At 39.1% G+C, this 27,616-nt stretch overlaps 1 protein-coding gene across 5 annotated transcripts in view; it reads left to right on the forward strand.

Moving 5' to 3' along the window:
- GRIA4 (glutamate ionotropic receptor AMPA type subunit 4) overlaps positions 1 to 27,616 on the forward strand; it is a 275,697-nt gene that overhangs the window by 226,408 nt on the left and 21,673 nt on the right. For all 5 annotated transcript variants that reach the window (XR_013926315.1, XM_080377063.1, XM_080377062.1 and 2 more), the window contains 3 exons: positions 618 to 988; positions 2,324 to 2,522; positions 7,631 to 7,878. Coding sequence is in view for 4 of the 5 variants with exons in the window: in XM_080377063.1 (XP_080233189.1) it covers positions 618 to 988; positions 2,324 to 2,522; positions 7,631 to 7,878 (818 nt within the window). In the remaining variant the exon portion in view is untranslated. The remainder of the gene's footprint in view (positions 1 to 617; positions 989 to 2,323; positions 2,523 to 7,630; positions 7,879 to 27,616) is intronic.

The raw sequence follows: 27,616 nt of genomic DNA on the forward strand, positions 1-27,616 counted from the left end.
AACAGCTATTTTCTGTGTGCTTGCCTTTTTGCACTGTTCAAAACCTGATTCATTCCTATTGAACTATCTTTGCCCCAAGACAACTGCGTGACGTTTTGTGGCATCACGGCAGTAATCACCTTTGCTGCTTCATGCTCTTTGGAACTTCCTTGAGCCCGTGAGCTGGTTTCCCTTGAAGAGTGATTGTGTCTTATGAAAATATGATAACAAATGACTGTTTCTGGGATCTTATAAAAAAATCACTACACATTCAGTGACAATAGGGTCATTCTCATTTTTCATTCTTCCTTGAATTCCTTTACTTTAAACCTAAATCAATACCTAAAATGATCTACCTACACTGCTGCCCACCTCTGTAAGATTTAAGTCTTCCCCTTAGCAGGAAAATTAACTTTTTCTATAATTCTGTAAAATAAAAAACTGCAATTTACATGTTTTACTAAAAGCATATTGAATAAATATAGACTGTAATAGAAAGAAACTGAAAGATGTTATAAAGAACAGTTAAGCCACAGTGTCCTGATGTTAATGACATACCTTTGGAATTAGCTGCTTAGCTGAGTGTGTAAGCCAACTCAAATTAATCTATACACCTATATTTCTTTTTTTCTTTATAGAAAGCAGAGATTGCTGTTGCGCCTCTGACCATCACTTTGGTACGAGAAGAGGTCATTGATTTTTCTAAGCCTTTTATGAGTTTGGGGATATCCATTATGATCAAAAAGCCCCAGAAATCTAAACCAGGAGTGTTTTCCTTCTTGGACCCTTTGGCGTATGAGATCTGGATGTGCATAGTCTTTGCCTACATTGGTGTCAGTGTGGTCCTGTTCCTAGTTAGCAGGTTTAGCCCATATGAGTGGCACACAGAAGAACCAGAGGATGGGAAAGAAGGACCCAGTGACCAGCCTCCCAATGAATTTGGCATATTCAACAGCCTCTGGTTTTCCCTGGGTGCCTTTATGCAACAAGGATGTGATATTTCCCCAAGGTTTGTGTCAAATCTTTTTACATTTGCACTTTATCTTCAACACTGAAGCATAAAATCTTCCTTCGTTTATTTTCCTGCCAGTGTTTTGAAGCTCGCTCTTTAGGAAGCCTTTTCATTTTTTTCCCTTTTTAACAGCTATCATAAGGGAACAGAGAATCTGCTATTATTTTTTGTATGTCAATGTGCATAAACCACAAACAGCTCTCAGAAGCAGCAGGTACACACAGGGACAATTCCACTGAGTTGACTTCAGAGGAGCTGTGTTGTTGCTAAATTAGTTCCATTGTATTAAAATTATGAAATGCACACTATTGTGCTGGATATTTGCCTTGCATGAATGAATGTCCCATTTCTGTTCCCTATCAAGTTCTACAGCACTGCTTCCAGAATATCACTATGAGAGGGAGAATATTTGAGCATCTGTTTCTGAGAAGCCACGTTGTATTGCTAAGCCATGCCTTACAGAGTGGGAGTGGGTGCCTCAGATGTAATGTATGATCCCAGTCCTGCATTTTTCCACTTTTTAAGATGCTATGGAACTTTAGTGTGCAGTGACTACTTCTTAATTAAACAGTATGACCCAATCTTTCAAACTTGAATACTTCATTTTAGCCATTTACAGTGAGATTTTGAGAGTGTTCAGCATTGGCCTAACTCTGCTATTATTGAAGTTAGCAATAAAACTGATGCTGATTAAGACTGGATGTACATTACTCTTCAACAGCCTTCTCATCAAATTACAGGTATTAAAATAGAAAATATAATTTTTTACTTAACATAAATATCTGTTACCACAAAATGCTTGCTTCTTAAGTAAGAAAAATATGAAAGTTCAAATGATTGCAGTAGCTTGTACAATGTTTGATAAGCTTGGGTGACAGGAACATTTTAGTCCTAGAGCCCACATACTCCACATGCAAAGCCTTTTGTGTCTGTCTTTTTTTTTTTAAAAAAAAAAAAAAGGAAACAGAGAAAGCTACTGATTTGCAGCTACCATGCTTTACTTTTGTCTCCAAAAAGAGATTACCTATCCAGGATTTTTGACAAAATTTTTGCTGTGTTAGGCATTTCCTGAAATAATAAGAACACTGGGATTACTGTTCAAGAGAATTCCAACTTCTGTGTGTGCATGATACGTATTAATGCAGTGGAGTCTGTGCTGTAGGCATTAAGATTCGAAAGAAAAAGCACTTACTAGTATTTAAAATGCAAATGGTTTTCCTCCCATTGACTGTTACTTAATGATACATGTTCAGCAATAATAGTTCCTTCTTTTTCTCTCTGTCTTCATGGCTTAAGAGACAGGAAAATGTGCATGATCTTATTCATGTTTAGATCCCTCTCAGGTCGCATTGTTGGAGGTGTCTGGTGGTTCTTCACGCTCATCATTATTTCATCCTACACTGCTAACCTCGCTGCTTTCTTGACTGTTGAGCGAATGGTCTCGCCCATAGAAAGTGCAGAAGACCTTGCCAAACAAACTGAAATTGCTTATGGGACACTGGACTCAGGGTCAACCAAAGAGTTCTTCAGAGTAAGTTGGCATGTCCATTACAGCAGGTCTTCCTACCAACTGCTCTTTTAAGATGCTTGGAAGTATGAAATAATGCTATTTTGCAATTATATGTAATATAATTTGTAACTCCTGCAATACTTTAGTTACATTTTTACCCCTACAACACCATTTGTTGGAGTTTTCAGTTATTTTCATTTGTGGAAAGCTTATTGATTCTGTCACACTGGGCAAAAGAGATGCCCCCAGGGATACTGAAGCCAGTGATAATTAAAGCAGCATTGCACTATTGATTCATCTGAAGCTACAGTACTGAAATGATGTGCAGCATTGAAATCCTATGATGATAAAATGGAGTCTTGCAGGTTTTGTTTCTGCTTATGGATTTGGCTGTGTGCATTTTGCTTTAGGGTTTTGGGTGGTGGGCAGGAAATGCATTTTTTAATTTGCTGACTTTCAGATGAATAATAAAGAGGAAATATATCTCAGGGGGATGTAGTTGGAGCATTAGAAAATAGCCTAAATAGCCATTCATATGTCTGTGCTGTCCATATTGATTACTTCATTTTCATTTGCTTTTCTGTTAGTGTGGTTGGTATGTAATCCTCGTCATTTGCCAGCTGGATAACAGGGACCCTGGACATCACAAGGAGTACATAATAAACAGTCCCTCCTGCTTCATTTCATGTCTCTAGCAGATGAAAGTTAAGCCTAGCTGACTGAACGTGTGTGAGTTTAGAGTTTGAACATGGTTCTGAATAAATGCTATGAGCCAGTGATGCTTCCTTGGAAATTGCACAGTTTAGGAGCATTTTTTATCCAAAAGGTACAGTTTAAGGCATTTTCAGAAGAAAAGAAGATGGAGTGATAATTTCTTCTTACTGTCTAATTGAAAAGGGACTGTTCTGTGTTAGGTATTCCCACACACCTTGACTGTTTTCAGTTTGGCCAAACCAAACTCGGTGAATCATTAACAGAACTATGGATGGGATTTGCGAACTACAGACAGTATCAATTCAATGACAGCTGATGACCTCCAAAAGGTCTGTAGTGGAAAAAAAAACCCAAAACTTTTTATTGGAAGAGATATCCCTGTAAAATAACTTTCAAATATTTTCTATGAGTTGTAAAAAGATGATGCCTTATAAGATATAAATGACACTTAAGCAACACACAGTGGTGGAGCCTTCAAATAATGAAGCTGTCCAAGGAGTTTAATCTAAGTTCACTTTCTAGATTTCTTCTGTAGACACTGGAGAGATAAAAGCACCCCTGTTTTGCGTGCATCCTGTATGGGCAAGTGTGTTCTGTTGACATAAATCACCCTTTAAAATATCTTCCTCTAGAGTGATCCCACTGAAATAGCTAGGGTGCTTGGTACCTTATTTTTTAATGGATACAGTTCAGTGACACATTTCTAACTACACCTGTCTTCTATAGCCAGGGTGTTGATGTATACCTAAATATGACACTAAGATGCTCTCTAGGAGCTTTATTTTTTACCCCAAGTAGTAGAAACTCAGCTTTTGGTCCCTAGAAGCCCTGATTTCACACCAGATGTCTATAAAAATGATGCCATTAAGGTATAGGAGGCTTGTCTGAGAATTGAAATGGTTTGATTCTGAGATGGCCAGATTTCATATTTTCTTGAAAAGAGTATAATTCCTCAGTACTGAGTATTTATATTCATCTGTGCTTAACCCAGATTCTTCTTTAGCTCAATTTGTGTAAAGTTAGGTGTTTAAGTCTGGGAACTCCAGTTTCAGTCCATCACAAGCTGAGCTGGCAACCACAATATATGTGTATGAATAGTTCTTTCAACTGGAATGAATCTGTGATAATAGTTAAAAACACGATGCTGAGGACCAGGCAGATTTATTTAACTTTGGGTTTATTAATTTGTTACATTTTCAAGAGTATCCAGTGCTTGCAATCTTTTTAGGTGATGATGCAAAAATTAATACCCAAGGAAATAGTAAGAATGAAGGAATGGGGTTGTTTTAAGAGTTTCAGAACACTTGTACAAGCCATTGGTTTGAAGTAATGAGGTCAGGTCTTTTGACATAAAAACAGCCTTGGTCACAAAAATGTCATGTTTCTTTTAAACCATCCTGTAAATACAGGTACTTTTTTGTTTGAATCAATATTTCAGGCAAGATCTCTCCTTAAAGAGAAGATCCTTTGTCCATCTATAGTGACAGCCATTCTTTCACTTTAATTTTAAAGGGTTAAGAGAAAAAAGAAGGAAAATGAGATTTCCCTTTATATTTTTTCCCTTTATTTCAAAATACAAATGGAAATATTACAAGTAACTACAAATATTAAGTATGGTTGCATATGCAGAATTTGAAACTTTATCAAGATTGAAGCTGTCTGTCACTTTTTAAAAAACAGTGCAGTTGAGGGCATGTTATTGAGTGATTTCTAATCTCTGCAACAGTATAGTTATTGTTAATGATGTATGTGCTATTTCTAAAAACATTTTTCACAAAACAGGGACAAAATTAAAATATAATTGACAGACAGTATTTGCGCAAGCACTGTTTGCATACTAGATAAATTAAGACCTAGCCTGAAACAATAGTATGAGAAGACTTATTTGCCAAGTCTAACATTTTGTGTGGTTGGAAGCAAGCATCATCACTTTTGGGATTAGAGTCATGTGTAACTTTTCTGTCAGTGATTACTATCTGGCTGAAAATGAACATTCAGAGCGTTTTCTCATAATTTCATTATTTCTGACCAAAATGTCAGAAACTGTGAACAGCTATTCAGTTTGCTTTGATTTTTGATTGAAAACAGAAAAGGGAAAAGACATTTGAAAGCCAACATAAAGAAAAAGGCAACGATACCATTAGGTATTTACTCTTATTTTCTGTTTTGGATGCAGTGGCAGTTGCATTTTCCGAGCAACTTGCTCAAGAGGGAAAGAACTTAGTTTTAGCAGTCCTCCTCAGAAAAATCCTAAATGAAAATTCTTCCCGTTTGCCTGACTGCAGAGGAAAGCTTCAATGTTTCCTCATATGATAATAAGGATTGTCTATTGGTTTGCTCTTCGATTTTCACCTGAGTTGACATGTAGAAATTGAATGTTAACAGATGAAAGTTTGGGAGAAGAAAATGTTCTTACAGAGCAGATGCCCTGTTAAGACTTTCCACATTTTGTTGTCCCTTGATAGGCAAGGGAAACTAGATCCTAAAAACATAGATTTAAAGCAACCTTTTTCAATTGATCTGGGACATTGTTTCCTCTTACTAATAGAGCTATTTTAAGCATTGTGTGGTTTTAGTTTTGAAGGAAAGTGATCTATTATATGTTTATAAAGAAGCTGATCATATGGATGTTAAGGTGCAAAGAATGATTGGACGTGAAGGCATACAAAGGCAAGCAAATATTCTTGAAATAATGCCTGATTCATTACTGCTGACTTCCTTTTCTTTTCCTTCTGTAAATTTAAATCCATGAAATTACATCAGCGTAAAGCAAAAGGAATACATGGGTGGCTTAGCTTACACTCTGCTTTCAGCCACTATTATGTAAATGAAAAGTAGCCGTGACTACAGTGCAAAGAGAGGGTGACAAGGCAGGATGTGATTATGGACATACACAGCTGTTGTTAATTTAAATTTCATTATATTTGACAGAAAGATAAAATTATGCATATAGACAAGCTCAGAAAGCAAGGATAATTTGTGATGTTCTGCTATATGGTATTTTTATTGAACATTTCTGGGGTTTAGTGCCACTTACTTTCAAGTTAGACCTACCTCCCTAACAAATTATTTTCTGAGTAATAATACAATCATTCAGTAATTGGTAAAAAGAAGTGCTTCAGGGAAATTGCTCTTACTATACAAAGGCTCGGTTGCAGGCTTTTTAAAGCCATTGTCAATTTAAATAATACCTAGATTATAGGATTTGATATTTGTTTAAATATTCTAAGGCACTTTGTTTTGGGGCTTTATAATAATGAATATTTTCCTGGAGTGCTCAGTACAGTGTAGGAATGGGCTCATAGGCCAGATCTTGCTTAGCTAGAAACTCCTGTTGACTCAAATAAATGCTGACTTGAGCATTGGGTTACAAAGCCCTTTTTTTAGTATTCATAAGAGAAGACAAGTGCCATCTGTTATTAAATAAAAACACTCTAGTGTTCAGCTGACGCACTGCTGGTTTGCATGTATGCATCCCTGTTGCTGGAGGAAGCAAAGGAGTTGTTGAGTGAATCTAATGAATACGGGAAGCTTCTCAGCCTGACAGCATTTCCTTCCTTCCTTTCAATGAAATTGTTTATTTGTTTTTATTTTTTGTTAAGTTTTATTTTTGCTTAAGTGTTTACTCATGGTTATACCATGAATTCCCAGACACGAAATTTTCCAACTAATGCACTCTAAGCCACAAATTCTTGCACATTCTTTGAGCAAGTAGATTTCCTATGCAGTTACTGGTAGGATTCAGGGTCTTTAAAATGAATTCACTGATACTGCAGTTCTAAAAATGTACCTAATACTTCTTTATGACAAATGCTTAGGGTATTTTGTTTCCTTTAATAGCATAGTTAGTCCAATTTGCTGTTTCCACCTTTTATTGTGCATCATGTCTTGAAATGTTTTGAAGCCTTTCTGAACATTAATTGAATGAATTCTGGACTCTGAATTACGAAAGCAGAATTCTTACTTAAGCTGTTGTGGTTTTGATGGCATAAGAAGTGGATGTTAGAGACATGCTTCAAGATTCAGCTCAGTATTTATGGAGAGATTATTTTATTGTTTATTTCCCATACAGGTTTATTGTGGGTATCTATTTCATATGTAATTCCCTAAACCACACTTTACAACACTTTGACTGTGTGAACTGCCTTTGTGTAACAGTAAATTTAGTTTTGCAGTTGTTCTGACTGCTAGCAGCTAACTGGATCTAAACATAATATCTGATTTTATAATATTGATAGTGTTATTTCTTGTTTCTTTTAAAATAATAGTGGAATTAGAAGAAATTCCGTATAAAAGTATAATTTTCCCAAACCCAGTTGTCTGAAAAATTAAGTATGATTGATTTTATATGGAACAGTGCCATTCTGAAATGCTGCAACGTTCTTTTGTTCTAACTTCTTTTTAATTTTCTCCAGAGATCAAAAATAGCAGTGTATGAAAAGATGTGGACCTACATGAAGTCAGCTGAGCCATCAGTGTTCACTAGGACTACTGCAGAGGGAGTAGCTCGTGTCCGCAAATCCAAGGGCAAGTTTGCCTTCCTGCTGGAGTCCACCATGAATGAATACATTGAGCAACGAAAGCCATGTGACACCATGAAAGTGGGAGGAAATCTGGATTCGAAAGGCTATGGCGTAGCCACACCGAAGGGTTCTCCATTAAGGTGGGTGGAATAGTATAACAATATAAAATGTGTTGTTATAGTATTCCACCTTCCCTGATGTCCCTGATATAGCTCTTTTTGTTTTGTGTGTGGACATGGTATGTTATTTTTCTTTTCTTCCATTTCATATTTTTTTTGATCAACAAAGGTAACCATTTCTAATTGCAATATGGATTTAGCAGCTATACTTGGCATATCTTTCAAGGCCATATAAAAACCAAACTGGTTGAACACTAGCTACTTGAAGTCAGCCTCAATAGAATTAACATCAGCTATTCTATGTCATCAGCTTTTTTCACCAAATTCAACCCTTTATAGCAGTGTTGTGCCTACATTATCTGCATCAGTATCTGCATCAATAATATATCTACATTTTATGTTTTGTTTATTGACCTTGGCTGCTACTTTCTGAATAAGAATCTGCTTGTAACATCTTTTTTCAAATGTCATCACTTGGAGGCGATTAGTCCTTCACTGAAGCAGCTTCTTTAAAGCACTTTTTGTGAAAGCACCTTCTTATTTAGAAAAAAAAAGTGTTTCTATCATTGTGCATTTCAGTACTGCCTTCAAACTCACCAGTATTTTCTTTATGATGGTATCAGACACATTCAGTCAAGTAGTAGAGTTTTTGATTCACAGGCAGAACATAATTTGATTTTTATTCAAATTGTCAGGGAAACAGAAGTGAAGGTACTAGCTCTGTGTTAAAATTGGCAGCGTTTACCATTGCATTGTCTTTAATGTTTAAGGCAGACAAACCTTGCCTTTTTCCTCTGGTAGACTTGCCAATTTTCTTCAAAGCAAAAGAGCAACTGGCAGATTGAGGGAGTGTGGCTGGTGGAGTCTTACAGCGATAGGGCACATGTGGGTGGGTGATTGCAGCAGGGTCTGATGAAATAGATTCAGAAAGGAGACAAAGTGAGTTGAAGGGAAGCATTGCAGGTGCAGATGGAACCATAGTTCTGTGCAGGAAATAACTAAGGAGGTACCTTTCTACATCCCTGACCACAGAGGAGACATCATTACCACTATGCAAATAACTAGACTCACTCTTAACTCACCCGCACATAATATCACAAACCTCAATAGCCTTAACTGTATTACACAGATGGGAATAGGAGTATCATCAGAATAATCTCCATCTGCAGCCAAAGAACATTTGTATGTGCAGGGGAAAATCAGGCCAGTTATTTCAGTGACTGAATCTGAATTTTTGGTCCTTAACATTCAGTACCTCTCAGACTTAAAAGCTGCCACCTTCACTGCTGAATAAAGTCGTAAGAGAACATAAGGAGGTGAGAAAGGGAAAATGACAACAATAAAACTATTAATTATAAAGAAAAACATGTCCAGAATTCATGGGATTGTTAAAGGTAGAAGGCAGCAGATAATAGGAGAGGCTGGTCTATTATCTGGGTATATTATCAAAGCACTTACTTTTTATTTTATATTTCTGATAGGTTGCTCTCTCCTCAGTGTTTCAGACGACCTGGAAGTGGTAGGCAGCACTGCAGTTTAGTGGAGCTGCTTTCCCATAGTAAGGAAATGCACATTTCTGACACAGTCATGCTTCACAGTGCCAAAGCTAGGGCAGACTTTCTAGGAATCACTTTAGCTGCTGTCATATATAACCTAGCAGCGGGCTGTTTGCTGTAAGCGTGCTTTATAGTGCTCTTTAGTCCCTCTCGCTTTTTTCTGCAGAGTACCCAACATGAACAAGAGACAACCTTGTATAATGAGCACTGCTAGCCAGTGGAAGTTGGTTATGTCAAATCTGGGCTTATTTCAGGTTTGTTCGCTTGGCTAGATAAAAATATCTAGGGGTAATGGAGACAAGACATAAAGCAGTTAGAAGAGAGAGGGCCTACTAAGACAGCTGAATAAGAACAGAGAGGAAGAGCACAACCATGATTGTAAGGATCAAGTGTGAAATCCTGTTTCCACCCCAGATAAAGACCAAGTCCCCATGTTTTAGTGAGCCACAGGTTGGTCTAACTGGGGTCAGCAACTATCATTAGGGTGATGTGGTCAAAAGCATTTATTTTTTCACATCCTACCTTCAAATGGGTTTCAAAAAGGGAGGCAGAGGAAATCCTACCCAACCTGAAAATTGGACCAAATCTTCTTTCAAGCTGTCTCGACTGGCTGTCCATGTCCATACCTTTCCCAAGCCTTTCTTTCACACGTGCTAAGCTGCTTGTTCTCCTGCTGCACCCCATTCCCTCTCCAGTCCCAGTGACAAACCTCAGGCAACACATCAGTGCTGCTTATTTATTAAAAACATTAAGCAACACACTTAATGTTCTGGACAAAAATAAAGAACAAGCAATTCCTCACATTCATACCACCTCTTCCATGTATGTCTATACACAGTACCACTTATTGAAGAGGAGAAAAGCTTCCTACCCTTGTGCTTGTGAGCAGAAAAGACTCAGCTGTAAATTTTAACTGCATGCTTTGATATTTTCTGAACTGCTTGAAATTGTAGAATATGCTGGGTTTGCTATTTTGGCTGCATCCCACGTTAGTGTTTGTGTTACTGATCAGATGAGTTATGCAACTGCTGCCTGCACAGATAATTGCAAATATTGAACATGCAGTTTGAAATCCATGAAAGGCAGACTAGCTAAGCTCATTACATAAATTAGTCAAAAGACATAATTTGCTATGGGAGTTGTAAATTCTATATTTTATTTAATAATCATAATTTCCTATTTGAGTTATGTGTAGACCACGAATTACTTGAAGTCGTTCACAAATAATTGCAAATAGCATATAAATGTTAAACATTCACACTCTTTTCTTGGGCTGTTGAGAACTAGGGAAAAATACAGGTTTTTTCAAATAAATTATTCATATAAAAATATTCACTAAACTCTTTGAATACCTATTTCACTAGAGATATTTAAGTCTTAATCCTTTTGCTACTTACAATGATTATAAATCAGGAGTTTTTCCACTAAAAATGTGGTAACAGCTGCATAAAACTGATGTGAGTTTATGGGGAACCAGGTCATTTATTTTCACATATCTAGCACTGACGGAAAGTGGAGTATTCTCAATCAGACTTCTACCTGTAGCATAGGACTAGCGATGGTTCCATGCCATCACATCACCGGGCTCATGTTCATTACAGAGCACATGCCCATCACTTTGCTCATGCAGATGAAATCCACCTGTCAGAGAGATCCAGGGGCTGGTCTCTCTGTTGCTCATGACCCTACACATGAGCAGGGTAGTGGATTTTAATTTCAAACTCTTCCTTATTGGGTTCCATGTTACACTCCTGCAGTGTTCAACCAGTAGCTATTGGCTAATTGGAATGATTTCTTTTCAGTGCTGGTGCAGTATTAGGATTCATGCATATCACTGGATGGAGGAGAACGGGAAATGCCTGATGTGTGTTTCTTTTATGCCCGCCGGGCAGTACCACATTACACATCATGTGTGTCTCCTTCCTTCCTTTTCAGTGATATTCATTTCTGTATAATATTGTAAAAAAAATTATGTATTTGAGAAGGAATGTGGGACTGAGAGAAAAGGCTCTCATCACAACAAAGATTGAGTTTCTCTCATGGCACTACCCAGCTGTCCTTACTGTTTCCTACTACTACTACGGTAGGTATCCTTCCAAAATTACTGTGCAGTAATCAGAGTGAATTAATGAGTTTGTTTCTTCAAAGGTGGTGTTTTCAAAGGTGCTCATTGCCTGCTTAGCAAGGCCTGCCTTTGTCAATGTGGTGGTGTTAGAAGATGTTCTCATGGGCAGACTTCTGGCCATTGTGGGTTACCACTGGCTTGTCTGCCTTGCCCCTTGCAGTAATCTGTGTTTCTAGAGAGCAACACCTGGAGATCTTGTACTACACAAATCCTGTGCCTTGCATGCCTCTGCTTTTCTGTTTTAGATATGTAGGCATCATAAACAAGTTTGAATACTGATGAACATGAAAGCGTTCTCCAGTATAAGAGTTTCTGAAAAAGGAAGTAGGGGCAATGTTGTCTTAAAGGTACACTAAAAACTTTTTCTACTTTTTGTACCCTGAAGATGTTTGATGCAAAGGTGAACGACAGGTTTGGCTAAAAATTAGGGAGTTATCATTGTTTCTGTGACTTTTAACTAAGGACATTTGGCTGCCAACAGTATGCAATATGGATGAGTGAAACCTGCTCGCGTCGTGAGTGTCTGGTGAGACACTTTGAGTCCAGCCAGATGACAGTGGTAGGATTAGATCTAGCCAAATACTAAAAAACTGTTGTGAATAGATTTGTTGATGTCTGTTAGAGATTGGTGATGGTTGTTCACCAACCTGATGAAATCCAGAGCTATATCATGTTCCCGTTAGTGCAACTACAGTTAAAGTTTATAGACATGAATCTGGGATTCCATATTTCATTATTCAAGTCTCTATTATTTCTATGTAGTAAAGAAATAACTCCAGTTTGACTTTAAGAGGAATTCTTTATGTCCTGGAGAGGAAAGCAAAAAGGTGATATCTGCTGGTTCTTTGCAGTGTGATAGCTGTTGACATGAACTGACTCTTTACACTGACTAAGGTGCCAGTTCTTTATCCATTCTTTACTGCGTTTGTATTAACATGAGGTAGGAGATGTGGGAAGTGCATCAGTGAAGTAGGTGATGTAATATTCTGATCATTCTAGCAACTTGTGTGAAGTGTGAAGTACAGTGTGAGTGAAGCTATGGATTTTAGTTTCCATCCCTTGCAAGGGAGGAGTGCCCTGGAGAGTGCTGGGGGTGCAAAAGCTGTCCCAGTGGTGCCCTATCAACACTGTATGGATTCCCCTTTTTTAAATAATTGTGCAATACCTGAAAGATTTACACTGGAAGTGAGGGATCTGTGGTGGAGGGGACTTTTTCTTGATGAAACATGAGTTTATGTGAATAAGGTAAAGATCTGTTATGAAGGGACTCTTTGTGTGCATGGGCTTTATGAACTACCATCTTGATTTCAGTGACTTCATTTAGTCCTTGTCTTCCTGAGGTAAATCTCTAAAATTGCCATTCTTTCCTTGATTTGTTTCAATGTAGTACTACAGCTGACAATGTTACTTTTGCTTTTCAAGGATATATCCAGTATTCCAGTATGGTCCCTTGGAAATGTAGTGTTGAAGGAAAACTTGTTTTGGTAATGCATGCTCATTCGTACAGATTTTTGGCAGACCTTACATAGGACAGGATGTATTCCGTATCCCTCTTTTTTTTTTTTTTTTTTTTTTTTTTTTGTCATGTTTTTCACTGAACTGAAACAAGCTTGGGAAAATGGGAAAATAAAGGCAAATCTGAGAGTATAATTTCTTCCAATGGGACCATTAATCTTTTTATCAACTTCTGTCTTTGATGTTTTTGGAGACCAGAGTATAAGGAGCTTATTCTGGAAGGAATTCCCACATCATCATTCACTGTCAAAGCTGTTTATTGTGAACTTAATGTATTATTCTGATATATACCTCAGTTCGCTTTTTACTCTGGTTTTGTAGATCAGTGAACTGATAATTCACACCAAGCTCTGGGAAAAGAATCAGAGTTATTACACAGTAGTTACCTATAAGGATAGATAAAAATGTTTCCAGTAAAACTTCTTGCATTCTCTGGTTCCTTGTGATTTCTATAAAATTGGATTTGTGTATACAAAAAATGAGTATGATATTCACAGGTTCCCTCTGAGTAACAGGAAAATTGGGAAAAAATGTTTGAGCTGACCACCCAATTTACTTAAGAATCAAACTTTATTTACTACAGAGGACTTTTTCCACTAGTGTTTTTCAAAGGTTTTGTATTGTGGAAATACAATTTGTTCTGAAAAAAAGATTTTCCCATGAGTGAAGCTGTCTTGTGCAAGTTGTGTTTTATCATAAAGTAAGCCTTTCCCTGGACCACTCTTGAGTGTACCCTATAGTTCAAAGGTTCAAAAGTTTTCAAAGGACTTCATAGATTTTTTCATTTTTTAACTGATATCAGTGATGTAGCTTTTCTAGCTTGTGGTGTTTCAATGCATCTGGGCTGCATTGTTTACTCAGTGCTGTGTTCCTGTTTCTGAAAGGGTACAGAGACAGGCAAAGGAAACCTACAGTTAGGTGGCCATGGGGAGGCCTGTGCCCTGCACGCTTTGGAGCATTGTTCTGGCAATTCAGAGAGAAGAACGGGTAGCCTGCTGGCTAGCTGTCCTCCAGCTGGCAACACTGGCATCCAAAGACCTCCTCCGATCATTCTGAAGGCAAGTGACCTTCACAGTGAGGAGAGGTGCAGAGCGAACAGGTTTGGGTTTTTTTCACATTTGTCTTCTGCAGAATGGCTGCTCTTGCCTATAATTAGTGTGGTAGCCACAGAGGCAATCATTTCAGCAAAGCACTGTAGGAGCTGGAAACTGGTGTTATTTATGTTTGATGCAGAGAAGATCTAGAGACAAGTGGTGAATAATGGTGGTTTGAGGATAAAAATGAGTGATGTAAAATTACTGAGTTTGACCTCTGTTCTTTTAAAGCAAGGGACAGTGGAGGAAAACAAAATCCCTGCATAGTTATGGGGTGATCTGTTGATATTTATGAGAGGATTTTAGTCAGGGGTTTTGCTTACCAAGATTTTACAAGGTCATTTCTTTCTGTGATGCAAAATGATTTGAAAACTGGAATGTGATCTATAACATTTTATGCATATTGTAAACATTATCCTGTTTGACTGATGGTGTAGATCATACTGTATGACTTTGCATAATATTCTTTGCTTCACTGTAGGCGTAAGAAGGCTTGAATTACCACCCCATTACCCATTCAGTGTCAGAGTTTACAGCCTAGATATTTCTCAAGCAGGTCAGATCCTTCAGAGCTTGTTGGGTTTTCTGTCAACTAAAAATAACATTTACTAGGTAAAAAGGCAGAGAGCGGGCCACTGCTTAGCAAGGGATGTAAATGTCAGGGCTCAAAAGAAGAGCAGTGAAGAGAGAGCCTGGCAGTGGACATTAGCAAGTTGTTCTTTCAGCTGAGCCTGGGAGGCATACTTGGTTTCGGTTACCTGCATTATTTCTGTCTAAAACCAGAATATTTGTTTTTAAAGTAAAAATAAAGCCTTGAGAACAGAGATCAGAATCCCAGCTTGCTCTGTTCCCCCATGACACCTGTTTTATAATTTTTAATCAAGATAATGGTCTGCCCCATACAAAAGGAGTGCAATAAAAAAAAGAGGAAAATTTGATGATGGCTGAAGATCTCCATTGCAGGATGTACAAGCAAATGTATTTAAGCAAAATCTTCTACTTCAAAGAGTTTTGCCCTTTCTTGTAATTTTTACATATAGAGGCAGGAAATTGTAATAATCTGACTCAAGTCACCAAATTGCAGTGAAGAGCACTATTATTGAGAGTTTCTGATATTTGTGTCTTTAGAAGAAAACAACTCTTTAGGGTCCACAGTGCTGCACTCACTGAATTTTCTCTGTCCTGGCAAGAAAAAAACTGTCAGTATATCTTTCAAGTACTTCAAAAAACATCTCTGATCTACCTTGGCCCACGGAGCCTCTTTCTTCATTGCCACTTGCAGGAAGTATTCACCCTCAGACTTCAAGGTGGGGTTCATAATTGAACAAAGCTCTCTGTGGTCTGGAGGAGAGAGCAGAAGTCATAGGAGTGTGTTCTGTTGTCATTTCTGTTTTCCTGCACTACGGATGACATTAGAAGTGAGTGATGAAAGGCAAAGCACTCCCCAGAATCCTAGCTCCCATTTTGGTCGCACAGTCACATTCTGGTACCTCTCTGCTAATATCATCCTGCTTCTTACTCCAGGGAAGGTCCCAGGATTTTACTGAAAGCATTTGTGAAATGAGGTGCTTCTGAGCAGGAGTGAAAAGACAGAGCATGGAAACAGCGGTAAAACCATTGCCTAGAAGGGTAGCTTTTTATCTAAACATTGTAATGGCAATAGGTATTTTTAAATTAGCAGTATAATCAGTATAAAAGGTGAAACTACCATGCTGTCTTGTCAGTCTTAGCATTGGCTTAACAGCATGATGGGGTGCTTTTTGTAATTTGTTTCCCTTTTTTACAAGATACTTATACAAGAACTTTGTCCTTCTGATATTTACTGATGACTGAAGGTGCTATTTCTCTGCTGTCATATAGAAGCATTGCCTGGGCCAGGCCGTGGTAGTCAGCACCAGTACATGTTTCATAATAGGCTCCTTTTTTACAATCAGAAAGAAATCAAGGCGTCAAAAAAACAATCACAGGGGTTTTTTGTTTGCCCGTTTCAGAAATATTTGAATGCAGACAGAATAGGATCTTCACAATATCAAATCCGTCCAAATGAAATTGGGCAGACTGTTCAGTTCTCTGTTAGGTAAAAAGGGGAATATATTCCAGTGTAATCAATGAACTTCCCTAAAACTATCAGTGAAGACCAGAATGTCTCAAAAATACTGATACTGTAGCGGTGCACAAGTCTTACTGACTTTCTGGACCTTTGCCAAGGTTTGATAAGCATTAATCCCCAGAGCGTACCAGTGAGACACAAAAGGGTTATCATTGTTTCCTAAATCAATAGATCCTCTGAGGAACAAACTCTACTTCTTGGCACTTCAGAAATAATTTCTTTTGCCCTTTTCCCTGCCATTTCCCCAATCCCTCATAAAACGGCTCAGCAGAGGGCAAGATGCAGCCCATTGTATTTTAACAATGCAACTCGTTATTATTTCTCTCTCTTCTTTTCATTACAACTCTCTGGCTGTTTAGGTGTCAGTTCCCAGCAAACTGACAGGCTCCAGCGTATGTATTCATTAAGGGCATAAACCAGCTACCCTTTGAAGTTGATGGTACAGTTCCTGCCATGTAAAAGCCCTATCCCACTAAGATAATAATTGTCCAGGTAAATTGTAGGTAGGCTAAAGCAAGGGAGCGGGCCACTGAAAGGCATCACAGCAGCTCATAACAATACCTCTCTGTGGAACTGACATTTGGGGAACAAATAGCACCTGAAAAATAGCAATTTATCTGCGCGGTAGTTGTGAAACTGCTCACTTCCAATTGACAGTAAATACTACAGGGTCTCCCAAGAGACACAAAATGGTCATTTAGTCTTTATACGGCCTTGGCTCTTGTGTGAAATCCCAAAGTAAAGATAGCAAAAAAAAGTTTATTTTCTTTCTCGTGGTTTCTTTGAGCTGAGAACAGTATCTTAGACTGGCAGACTGTGCAGTGGAGTTGCCTTCACAGAGGGAGTTAACATCCCAGAACAAAAGATGAAAATATGTTGCCAATCAAAAAAGCACAAAATGAGATTCAGGAGTTTTAATATATAATTTAAGCTACTTTGTGTTTTGGCAGGACATCTCTAAAATGCAGCTATTTCCCAACGTCAGTAAGATGTTTCCAAGGTGCCCAGTTTCCAGATAAAATCTCTACTGAACAATGGAATTTCAAAAGATTGTATGATAAAATGGTGACTTGTGGTCTATCAGTCTTAACTAGTCTGCTTTGTGTGTGGCAGGAAGTAGAGTGAAAACTACTGCTCTTTTTCATATCTATCTCTAGATATCCTTTGCTCAAGTCTTTTTGTGTTTTTATAGCTAGAAGCCTTATTTCTGTTTTCTGCCTGCCTTCCTCTGCTTCCCATTCCAATTAAGTTACTGAGTAAGAGCTTAAATCAAAGCTGAATAAGGATTTTGTTCCTGTTTAACCATATATTTTAGCATATCACATGATGCTGAACAATGCTGCATGCTCTGTTGTTGCGTGAGACTCTCTTAACAGCTTTTGGCAGGATTGGCAGTTTTCTGTACTCAAGTTTGACTACAATTTTCCCTGCACTTTTTTAAAGCCAAAAATCAACTGGATGAAAATGGTCCAAGCTTGACCTGATAGAAACCTAATTTATTGTTAGAGTTCAGTTATTTCTTTCTACTCTAAAAGAACACATAAAAAGTGCCTCCAGCACCCAGAGAAGACAGAGCTTTTTTTTTTCCCTCCCTCCTCCCACTCCTGGCCACGTGGGCTGGAATATCATCTGTGTGGAGGAAGGTCCACATCCCTTGCATCTTCCGTTACTAGTAGCAGGTATGAACGAGGGCTGCAGGTGAAAGCAGCCCCAACGTCAGGCAGCCCATCTGTTACCTCCAGGATAGGCTTTCTCTGCACATAAATTACACATTAGGCTCATTCTAATCTGTTGCTTATATGGTTCCATTTAGAGCAGCCAAAATTTGCAACTGTGTCTTAAGAGAACCTTTTAGAGTGAGACATTTGGATTCCTTGGTATGGATGTAGGCACCTGAGCTTGCACACAGCAGAGTTGACCCTTGTGTGAGCAAGAGGTTGGACTAGACACCTCCTGAAGTGCGTTCCAGGCTGCAGTGTGCTATGATCCTTTTTCGATGATTAAGAATTTGAAAAGGACATCTTCAATTCGATCTCCTGGAACTACAGAGTACTTGGAGAGTTGTAGGAGCTTATGGATAGGGAAGTTAAGTTTTCTGCATAGTAGAAGGTCTTCTTCCCAATTTGTACAAAAGCTACTCCTAACCACAAAATGGCTTTAATTACCATTTCTGTGAATCAAAAGTCAATCAGATTGTTCTCATCTAAATCCCATTCTCATACTTGAAAAGTGAAAGAGAGTGAGAGTATCTGAACTCAATGAAGTAAGTTGCACTGCTTCATTCTCTGCTTTGCCAGGGCAAAGGCAGCCTTAGATAGCTGCTAAGTGACTGACAGCATGGACCTTTGTGGAACCCCTAAGAGTGGGGTCAAAAGGTGGAAGAGGTTTTTGTTATGGGAGTCAAATCTTTCAGGTTGTCTCTCACTTTTGGCAGGGTATGAGGAAGAATTAGGAGTATCTCATGGTTAAAGACTGAGTTGAGGGAATGTGCACAGAAGTTTAAGCTTAATCTATCTCTAGGAAGTGATTTTCCTTGGGAGGCCAGAAGGATAAATTGTCTATGAACACCTGCCTGCAAAGGCCCAAAGATCTCTGACCAGCAATGAAGTGTGGTTGACTGAAGTCATGTCATACTGATGAGCTTAATTATGATCCTGCCCCGATTTCCTGGGAGTCTCCAAGGAGGTCAGTTCACCTTCTCACTTCAGTTTCACGCCTGCAAATTGAGGGTAATGACGATTGCCTGTCAGCCTCAGAGGGATAGTGAAGATTAATAGCATAGTGTTTATTATGCTGTGAATATTTAAAGTCCATTCCTACTTCAGATGTTTGCATGATTATTTCAAAACCATGGAGGTGTATGCCTACAAACAACCCCCACAGTAGATTTCTCAGTGTCTTTGATCAAAGAAACTGTTCAGGAGACAAAACAATAGAGAAAATGTAACTTCAGCTAATGATTGCTTAAACAGCCTATGGACTGTGACCACAGGTTGTTCAGTGTTCTGTTTAGAAAGCAACAATAGAAATCTCCATCGTTAGTGGACCCTACTCCCTCCAGCTTTTTTTATTAAAAGTGGTATGTGGACATGTGTTCAGGACAGCAGCAATTACATTAGTTCGATATATCCCATATATCCACTGCAGAGATCTATTAGTAATTTCCATACCTTGTTTCAGTACCTGCCTGCTTGCATTTGAAACATTACAGGCATGAGTATTACTGTGTTGAAGTGACTGTGCTTGGTCTGACTGGTATGAGTGCTGGTGCATTTGGATTTGCTGCTGTGTACATGTCTGTACCGATGGTGGCACCATTATATAGCTGTTTGCCAGACAGATTGGATTGCCCTTGTCTGATAATTTCACCTGATCTTGGACTGATGTTCAGCTGGCTTCAGGGCATTTTAATTATCAGCACACTGGCTATTGGACCGACCATCTCGTCTGGTTGCTGGCACTGTTTATGTTTGTCTCAGCCTATCAGATCTTCCTCATTAACTTCTGCAATAATATTCAGACAGAAAGTCCTAGGAACTCTTCCAGCTAATCCCCATTTTGGCTGCTGACCAAATAAGGCTTTATATGACACAACTGTAATTGCTTCATTTGTATGGTATTGATCTGCCATTAGGCAAAACACAAGCCAGCATTTCACTAAGGCTCAAGTTATGCAGTATTATTTATTGTTTGCATTGCAGTTGCAGCAAGAGTTCCCACCTGGGGAATGGACCCCCTGTTTTTTTCTGTCTGCTTCTAATTAAAATAATGAACTTCAAAGTACTTGCATTATAATTAGACTAAAGCTTAAGAAACCATCTCTTAGCAGGAGTCTTTCCATTTATTGCCTTCCTTTTAATCCTTCTTTATGAAAAACATCAGTATGGAGTCACAAAGAAGTATGTAGAGTTACAGAAGTCTCTCATGCCTGTCTCAGTCAAAGTTCAGATCTGATAACAGTGTATCAGCTGTGCGGATCTGACGAATTAGTGATCTGTTTCTGGCAACAGTAAAAATCAAGCATCCATCCTGATTTCTCAGTGTTGCCAATGCCTTTTGACATAATGGCCATATTACCTGAATAACTTTGTGGACATTGATGTCAGTGAATGAATTCCCTCCTAAGCAATCTGCAGTTTGGGCTTTTAGCTTTCGTATGTGGAGTTGTTTCCTTACTAGAGAATAACTAGTGGGTGAGCAGACTGCCTGTATTACAGCACTTTCAGTGCTGTACAGTATGCTGGTGGTATTTGGCTTTGCAATCATTTTATGCTTCATTCTCATTAAGGTGAAACTGGGACTTGGTGGCTGAAAAGTCTAACCAGACGGTCAAAATATTGGTGTGGAAACAGCACCGCAAATAGTGGGTTTATTTCTATAATAAAGACATAGATATTTATAGAATCACAGAATCTCAGAATCATAGAATAGTTTGTGTTGGAAGGGAACTTTAAAGGTTATCTACTCCAACCCCCTGCCATGAGCAGGGACATCTTCAACTAGATCAGGTTTCTCACAGCCCCATCCAACCTGACCTTGAATGTTTCCAGGAATGGAGCATCTACCACCTCTCCAGGCAATGCATTCCAGTGTTTCACCATCATCATATTTTTTTTCCCCTTATATCTAGTCTCAGTCTACCCTTCTTTAGTTTAAAACCAGCACCCCTTGTCCTATCACAACAGGCCCTACTAAAAAGTTTGTCCCCATCTTTCTTACAAGCTAAGTACTGAAAGGCCGCAATGAGGTCTCCCTGGAGCTTTCTCTTCTCCGGGCTGAACAGCCCCAACTCTCTCAGCCTTTCTCACAGGAGAGCTGCTCCAGCCCCATGATCATTTTTGTGGCTCTCCTCTGGACCCACTCCAACAGGTCCAGGTCTTTCCTATGCTGAGGACTCCAGAGCTGGATGCAGTACTCCAGGTAGGTCTCACCAGAATGGAGTAGAGAAGGAGAATCACCTTTTTCTACCTGCTGGCCATGCTTCTTTTTATTAATTCATCTGAATCTGGCTATGGTGTGGATTTCTGAGAACAGCAATAGCAGTGAGTTCATTTTTTTTTCCCATTGCAGCTGCTGATAAGGTGCCAGGACGTTTATTCTCTCACTGTGGCTCTTGCCACAGATCTATGTCTCTGTCAACCTGACACTGGTTAAATGCACCTCATTTTGTATGACTCCTCTGAGGGCATCTCAGATATATTAGCTAGGAAAGAGGACTTCTGTCACCTTTTATGGAGCATCTTAAGCTGACAGTGAGGTAGTTTGTGGAAAAGGCATGCAGAAATGTTCATTTGATCGCGTTTACTTGTAGAAGTCACTGCATTGTGACTGATTTTTTTTATCATTTCTTAATCTTAAAAGTGACATCTTAAACTAATCAATAGCTGTTATAAGGTCTTGCTGCTTGCAAGGAGTCAAATATAGCAACATATCATAAGGAGTAGAATGACAGGAGAAGACCATGTCAAATTTAGTTCCTCTTACCCATCTTATCATTGTATGTTTAAAAAGGGTGAGATTCAGCCTGGCATGAATGAAAAACTGGAGAAGCGATAGTGAAATTTCTTCAGATATTTCAAAACTTGAACTAGTTTCCAAAAACGCCAGATAAGTTCAATACTGTGTTAAGAAAGATCTTGGATTTATTATATTAGCTGCTCTGCTACCCACTGAGTAGAACATACGTTTATATTGCACACTGAGACATGGGGCTGATTAGGAACCAGAAAACTTAATTTTTGCAGTCAGTCCAACAGGGTATTTTACTTCCAATGATTTGTAGCAAGAGTCAGCAGAGTCCTGACTGGTTTTGGAGGTCACAGTAACATTTCTTCTGGGAAGAGGTGATTCAGCCTAGGGCTGAGTCTTCCTGTGGATGAAAGCTGTGAAATGCTCAGCTGAAGGTACAGTATTTCTGCCACTACTGGGACATGTTGAATGGAGTGAAAAATTAGAAGCTGCTGAAACAGCTGCCACCTGCTTTGTGCTGGAAAATTTTGATGTAGTAAAATCTTCCTCTGTGTAGAGCATGGCCAGAGTCTGAAATCTCAATAGGCTGTCTAGTAATCCATCAGTGATATCAAACAGAATGAGATGGATATAAAGAAGTAACAACTTTCAAAGTTATAAGGATCCATACCCTATTTCTATTCAGTAAGCACTGAATTGCATCCAACAGAGATATATTTTTCCTAGCATCATTCTAGGTGAAAATAGTCACTCTGTGACATTCGGAAGCATAAACTTAAAATGCCTTACAAATATAGCTAAGTTATTATGTAAAAGAAAATTTATATCCACTGGCCAACATTCGTAATGATGAATTATGTTTTCAATCCTGTTAAAATCAAGTCATCCATTTAAAAAACAAATAGATAATTTGTGCAGACAGAAAACTGCAGTGTTTGGCTTTTTTTTGCGGATGGAGTGACATAAGGAGCCTCAACAACATGTGCTTGGATAACATAATATAATGTCATTTAAAGAGACCCACTGATACAGCCTAGGCAGGAGAGGAGAGGGACAGTATGAGACGGGATTGAGCTTCACTGCTGTGGCCACGGCCACAAGCTGTTACTCCCTGTCTCTCAGTAGTACTAACCCAACACTGATGGAACCTCTGCCTGGCACCGAGGCACGTCCTGTGCTCTGCCATGAAACCCCTACCTGTCTGTGCCAGTGCTGCCATCTTCTCTCAGTTAGGGACCCCTAAATTTAGGATTTACTGGAGAGGCAGGTGAAAGAGCATCTAAACACCCTGCTGCGGCAAAACTGTCGGTCAAGACCTGCTTTGCCTAAGGTGTAAAAAGGCAAAACGTTTTCTGCAAGCCATGCCAGAGGTGAATGTTAATCCATCTAAAAGCATTAATATTTCAGGGGCGTGTATTTAAAAATGCTCATTTTACACATTTCCATTTTTAAAATACTATCATAAATGCTTTTGGCAATAAATGTAAACACTGTAAAGGGCTCAGGATTCCTAACGTTTCTGAGGTGAAAGAGAGTTTCAGGGCAGTTGGCAGTGGGCTAAGCTTAGCCTCAGTGTAATTCCTACAGTGTGGAGACAGTGTTACACTGATGAAAAATCCCACTCAAGCCTTTAAAACATGTATTTTGAGTTGCAGGTGTTGGACCGCAGCAGCCTATTCACATAATCCTGCTTATGCTGCAGCCAGCAAGAAAAATTTTGCTTTGAAAAGTGGTACTGGTCAATGAGAACAGGATTAGGTCGTCATTAGTAAAAATTAAAATAGCTCAGAGTTGGGAGAAACTAGTGTTTCTGCTGCTACTAAAGACTATATACACTGAAGCAATATGAACAGTTACTCTAGGGACAATTTTATTTGTTTTTTGTTTACAGCAAAGCCTTGTGTAAAGCAGACAAGCTGAGTTGCTTTCCCAGGTCAACTGCTGTTGTTTTTACACAAGCAAAATATATATTTAATAGCTTGTTCCAAGAAGCATTTGCATACTGTAATTGGAATATCTTGCTGCAAAGAAGCTATGAGTATTTTAAACTACAGCCATCAGACCTCTAGCTGATGTAAATTTTCAGAACTTCTTTGAATTTGAAGTAGCTACGGCAATTTTTAGCAGCAGTGGGTCTCCCATTAATTGGAACTCCTACTGATCCTCAAGGTGTCAGTTTGGCTTATATTTGTTTACAAAGCTCAATTCAAGTAACTAAGCTGCGTACTTAGGATATACATAGAACCTGTAAATACACAGTGCTCCTGGAAATTAACCATCTTATTTGGATGGCTAAATTAAGAGCATTATACTTATTCTAATTAGCCACAATTGAGAAGTATTTGAGCGTTACTTTATATTTCCCATCTCTAAACAAAGAATAAAAATATGTATACGCTCCTTTAAAGATACTTTATTCTTAGTGTTTGTAGAATATTTTGAGATATTCTTCTGGAAGAGATGTTTTAAATGCAGTTGGACAGGGGTTTTTTAAATAACATTTATAAATGTCATTAGCTTCTAATGCAGCACAGAACCTGCCCATAGCTTTTTTGCAAGACTTTTGTCTTTTTACAGGCCAGTCAGTTCCTCAGGGTACATGGATTTTGCGAGATGGAATTCAAGAGGCATCCACTGTCCTAGTGGATCCTCAGCTGGGCCCAGGCACTCAATTGAGATGGCCGGTCACATCCTTTCTCTGGTAAGCCGGTATACATCAAGGAAAGAGTTCAGCAGGAAAGCCTGAGAGGCCCACTGCAGAAGAGCTTGCATTGTGAAGACTCACAGCTTGAATATTAATAGTTCTTTATTTAACATAAATGCTGGGCAAACTATCAGTGCCAAGGATATTTTGTTTGAACTATCAGCTACATGCAAAAATGTCTTGATACTGTGCTTCAGTATTTGGATACAATTTTTCCATAGAAATAGCATGACAGCATGCAAAACTTTATAAATCCTAGTACAAAAATGATTCCTATTTTTTTTTTTAACATGCTTAAAAAAAACATGATTTCAAAGTTGGCCCTTTGTCATTAAAATTTAGGTTGTTTTTCTTGTAAAAATGCTCTTGCATTAACTCTCTTTTTTAATATTTGCATTATTGATCTTCTGAAGCCTTCTGAGTATAGAATGATGTAAGCTTTGGCTACATCTTCCTCGTTAGTGGAGTGCTTGTTTCATTCCTAATTTATTAAACATATTCAGCCAGTGCCATGCAGCTTTACACTTAATTTCTCTTGATGAATTGTCAAACACCCTTAAACTATGCTGCATTTCTGTCATGTTACAATCTGCCATCAGCACTTTTCAAAAAACATGGTTAAAATAAACAGCTCAGAAGACGGGCAAGGTTTAATTTTTTGCTTGGTAGAGGTTGCATTCTATTTTTTCCCATTTAAAATCATTTGAACAGATGATATGAATAAGCTGTAAAAACACACCTGCTTGTGTGTCACTATGTCTGAGACAGATCCTCAGCTGCATCCAGGATGCACTAGGTTGTGTGGCGAGGGGAGGCTCTCAGGCAGCTGTGGCCTCCTTTTCCCAAGCCACCTGGGCTGATCATGAGAGAATAACTGCAATTCACATCACTGAAATAAGGTCACTGAACTCAGCTACACCAGGCTCTCTTTCTCTCTCTCTGCTTCGTCCTGAGAGGACCCCCTCCAGCCTGTGCCAGGAGCGCTGAGGGGCTTCTCTGGGAGATGGCTGCATCAGCAGGAAGCTGCAGGGACAAATGTCCAAAGTGCAAGGAGGAAAATGAGCTTTGAGTTGCTTGGGATGCGTCATCAATTGCCAACGTGTTGCAGGCTGTGACACTGTGGTCTTGGGAAAGCTTGTGCCTTCAGTGAGCTCCTCCTGCAGATGCACCACCGCATCCGTGGCTTCACTTCCCGTTGTGCAGTGGTTTACTGATCGCCACTTCTTTCCAGGCACTATTTGTATAGCAGTATATATACAGCAAACTTATATGACAATGTTGTCATGGAATTTACTGGAATAAAAAGCAAATCCCTGTGTTTTGCCAGTTGATCCATGCATTGCATATGGCCCACCAATGGTGCTTTGATCATTTAACATTCAGGTACTCTTTATTTGAAGTTTACTATACATTCAGAGAACCTAAGGTTATGCAGAGGTGGCATCCCTCCACATGATATGACTTCTAAGTGACTGAGCAATTTCTGAGGCTTTCAAATCCTTGTGGGAAGTATTTCTGAAAAAGCTTTTAAGTCCTTGTGGGAAGGATTTGTGAAAAGCCTTTTAGAGGGTCTCTGCTTCTGCCTCAGTAACTGCGGTGGTGGCACGAGCAGCTCTAGGACGATAGGCTGTGCAATACGGCTGCAGTTTAAACAAAGCTGTCTCTGTGGACATAGAGTCTCATTAGTGAGTCATGTTATTTTTGCACATCCTGCTTGTTCATTATCTCCAGTGAACAACATCCTCAGCGCTGAGCAGTGAAGCAACAGTGCCGCCGTCTGTAAAGATAAGGGCAGAATTTCACCAAGAATCTGCCCAGGATTCAGGGAAGTATTTTGCTATCTAATGTGCCAGTTACATAGAATTTATGAGACTTAAGTTCAGGAAAGGGATTCAGGAAAATGTCAAAGCTGTTTAAACAGCTAAGGCATTTAAGTTTTCATGGGAAAAGTCTACCAGTTGCCTAAAAGACGGTTATTAAATGCTCCCAGCAGAGATCCTGCCTTTGTTGTAATGGATACTGAGGGACCTGTCTGCGTTTTTACGCTATTTAGTATTCAAAAACAGGTATCTGAGACCTGAATTCATGGAGGAGGTCTCCTCCACTATGTGTGCTCAGGCCAAGGCTGAGTCCTCTGAATTGTGTTTGCAGATGGTGCTGAGCGGTGCTGATGAGTGGTGCTTTCCACCCATCCCATGAACCACTGTGCATCCAGAGATTTGGGGAGCTAAAACAACTAAACAAAAAGCAGCTGTGGCTGAGACTGTGGATACTTATTCAAGTCTAATCTGGCTGGAGAGAGCCTTTTCTACCTGTTACATGTATTCAAGCTCTGGGTATTAGGCTGTTGAAAACAGGCTTGATGCATTTCATGTTTTAGTTTCTGGTTTCTTGGAGAAGCTAAGTTGCTGTGCTGAAACAGGTGCTTGAAGTGTTGGCATCAGGCAGAATCTGGTGCCTCCTCCCATGTTGTTCCCCTATGGCTGTCTCAAATTTCCAGAAGTGCTTGTGACATTGGCTGCTGTGGTCCCCTAGCCTGGGCCTGTGTCTCATTCCCTCATGGTGTGGGGACCTTTGTGTGTCTCTATTAGCCTTAGAAATGCCCCTCCTGTGGTTGAGCATGTAATTGCTAGGTACCACGGTGCTCTATGCCATAGCGTTCAGGTCATATGTTGAGTGCCTGCCTCACTGCTTCGTACGGACTGAAGTCCAATGGATGGGTTGTCTGCTAGCCATTGCTGTGACCCAGACTCACTGGAAGTCAAAGCAGACCTCTCTGCCAGCTTCCCTGGGCTCTGGGCAAGCACCCTACTGTGATTCTTTTGGGTTGCGGATGACGTATCCTGGCCTGGAATTGCAGATAATATTTTTCAAGGGACTGAGTAGTTGCACTGTCATCTGTTTATGCAGTTTTATCTTTTGCTAACTCTGAAAGGCATATCTGCAGTTGGAACAAGTAAGCTTTCTAAAAAAAGTGACACTGTAGCATTTTAAACTGCTTATTACTATTTATTTATGGGGAGTTGGAAAGTGGTTTTAAATGAGTAAGAATGATTAATTCTCAAGTTTTTCATTCTGTAATTCTATAGGCAGCTTTAAAAAAGCTGTGATACATACACTGAAATCACTGTCCATGCACTCAAGTAATTGTGAAGTGAGTTACACTGTAACGCCAAAGGTTGAAGT

Source organism: Falco punctatus, assembly GCF_963210335.1.
Source record: "Falco punctatus genome assembly, chromosome: 2".
NCBI lineage: Eukaryota > Metazoa > Chordata > Aves > Falconiformes > Falconidae > Falco > Falco punctatus.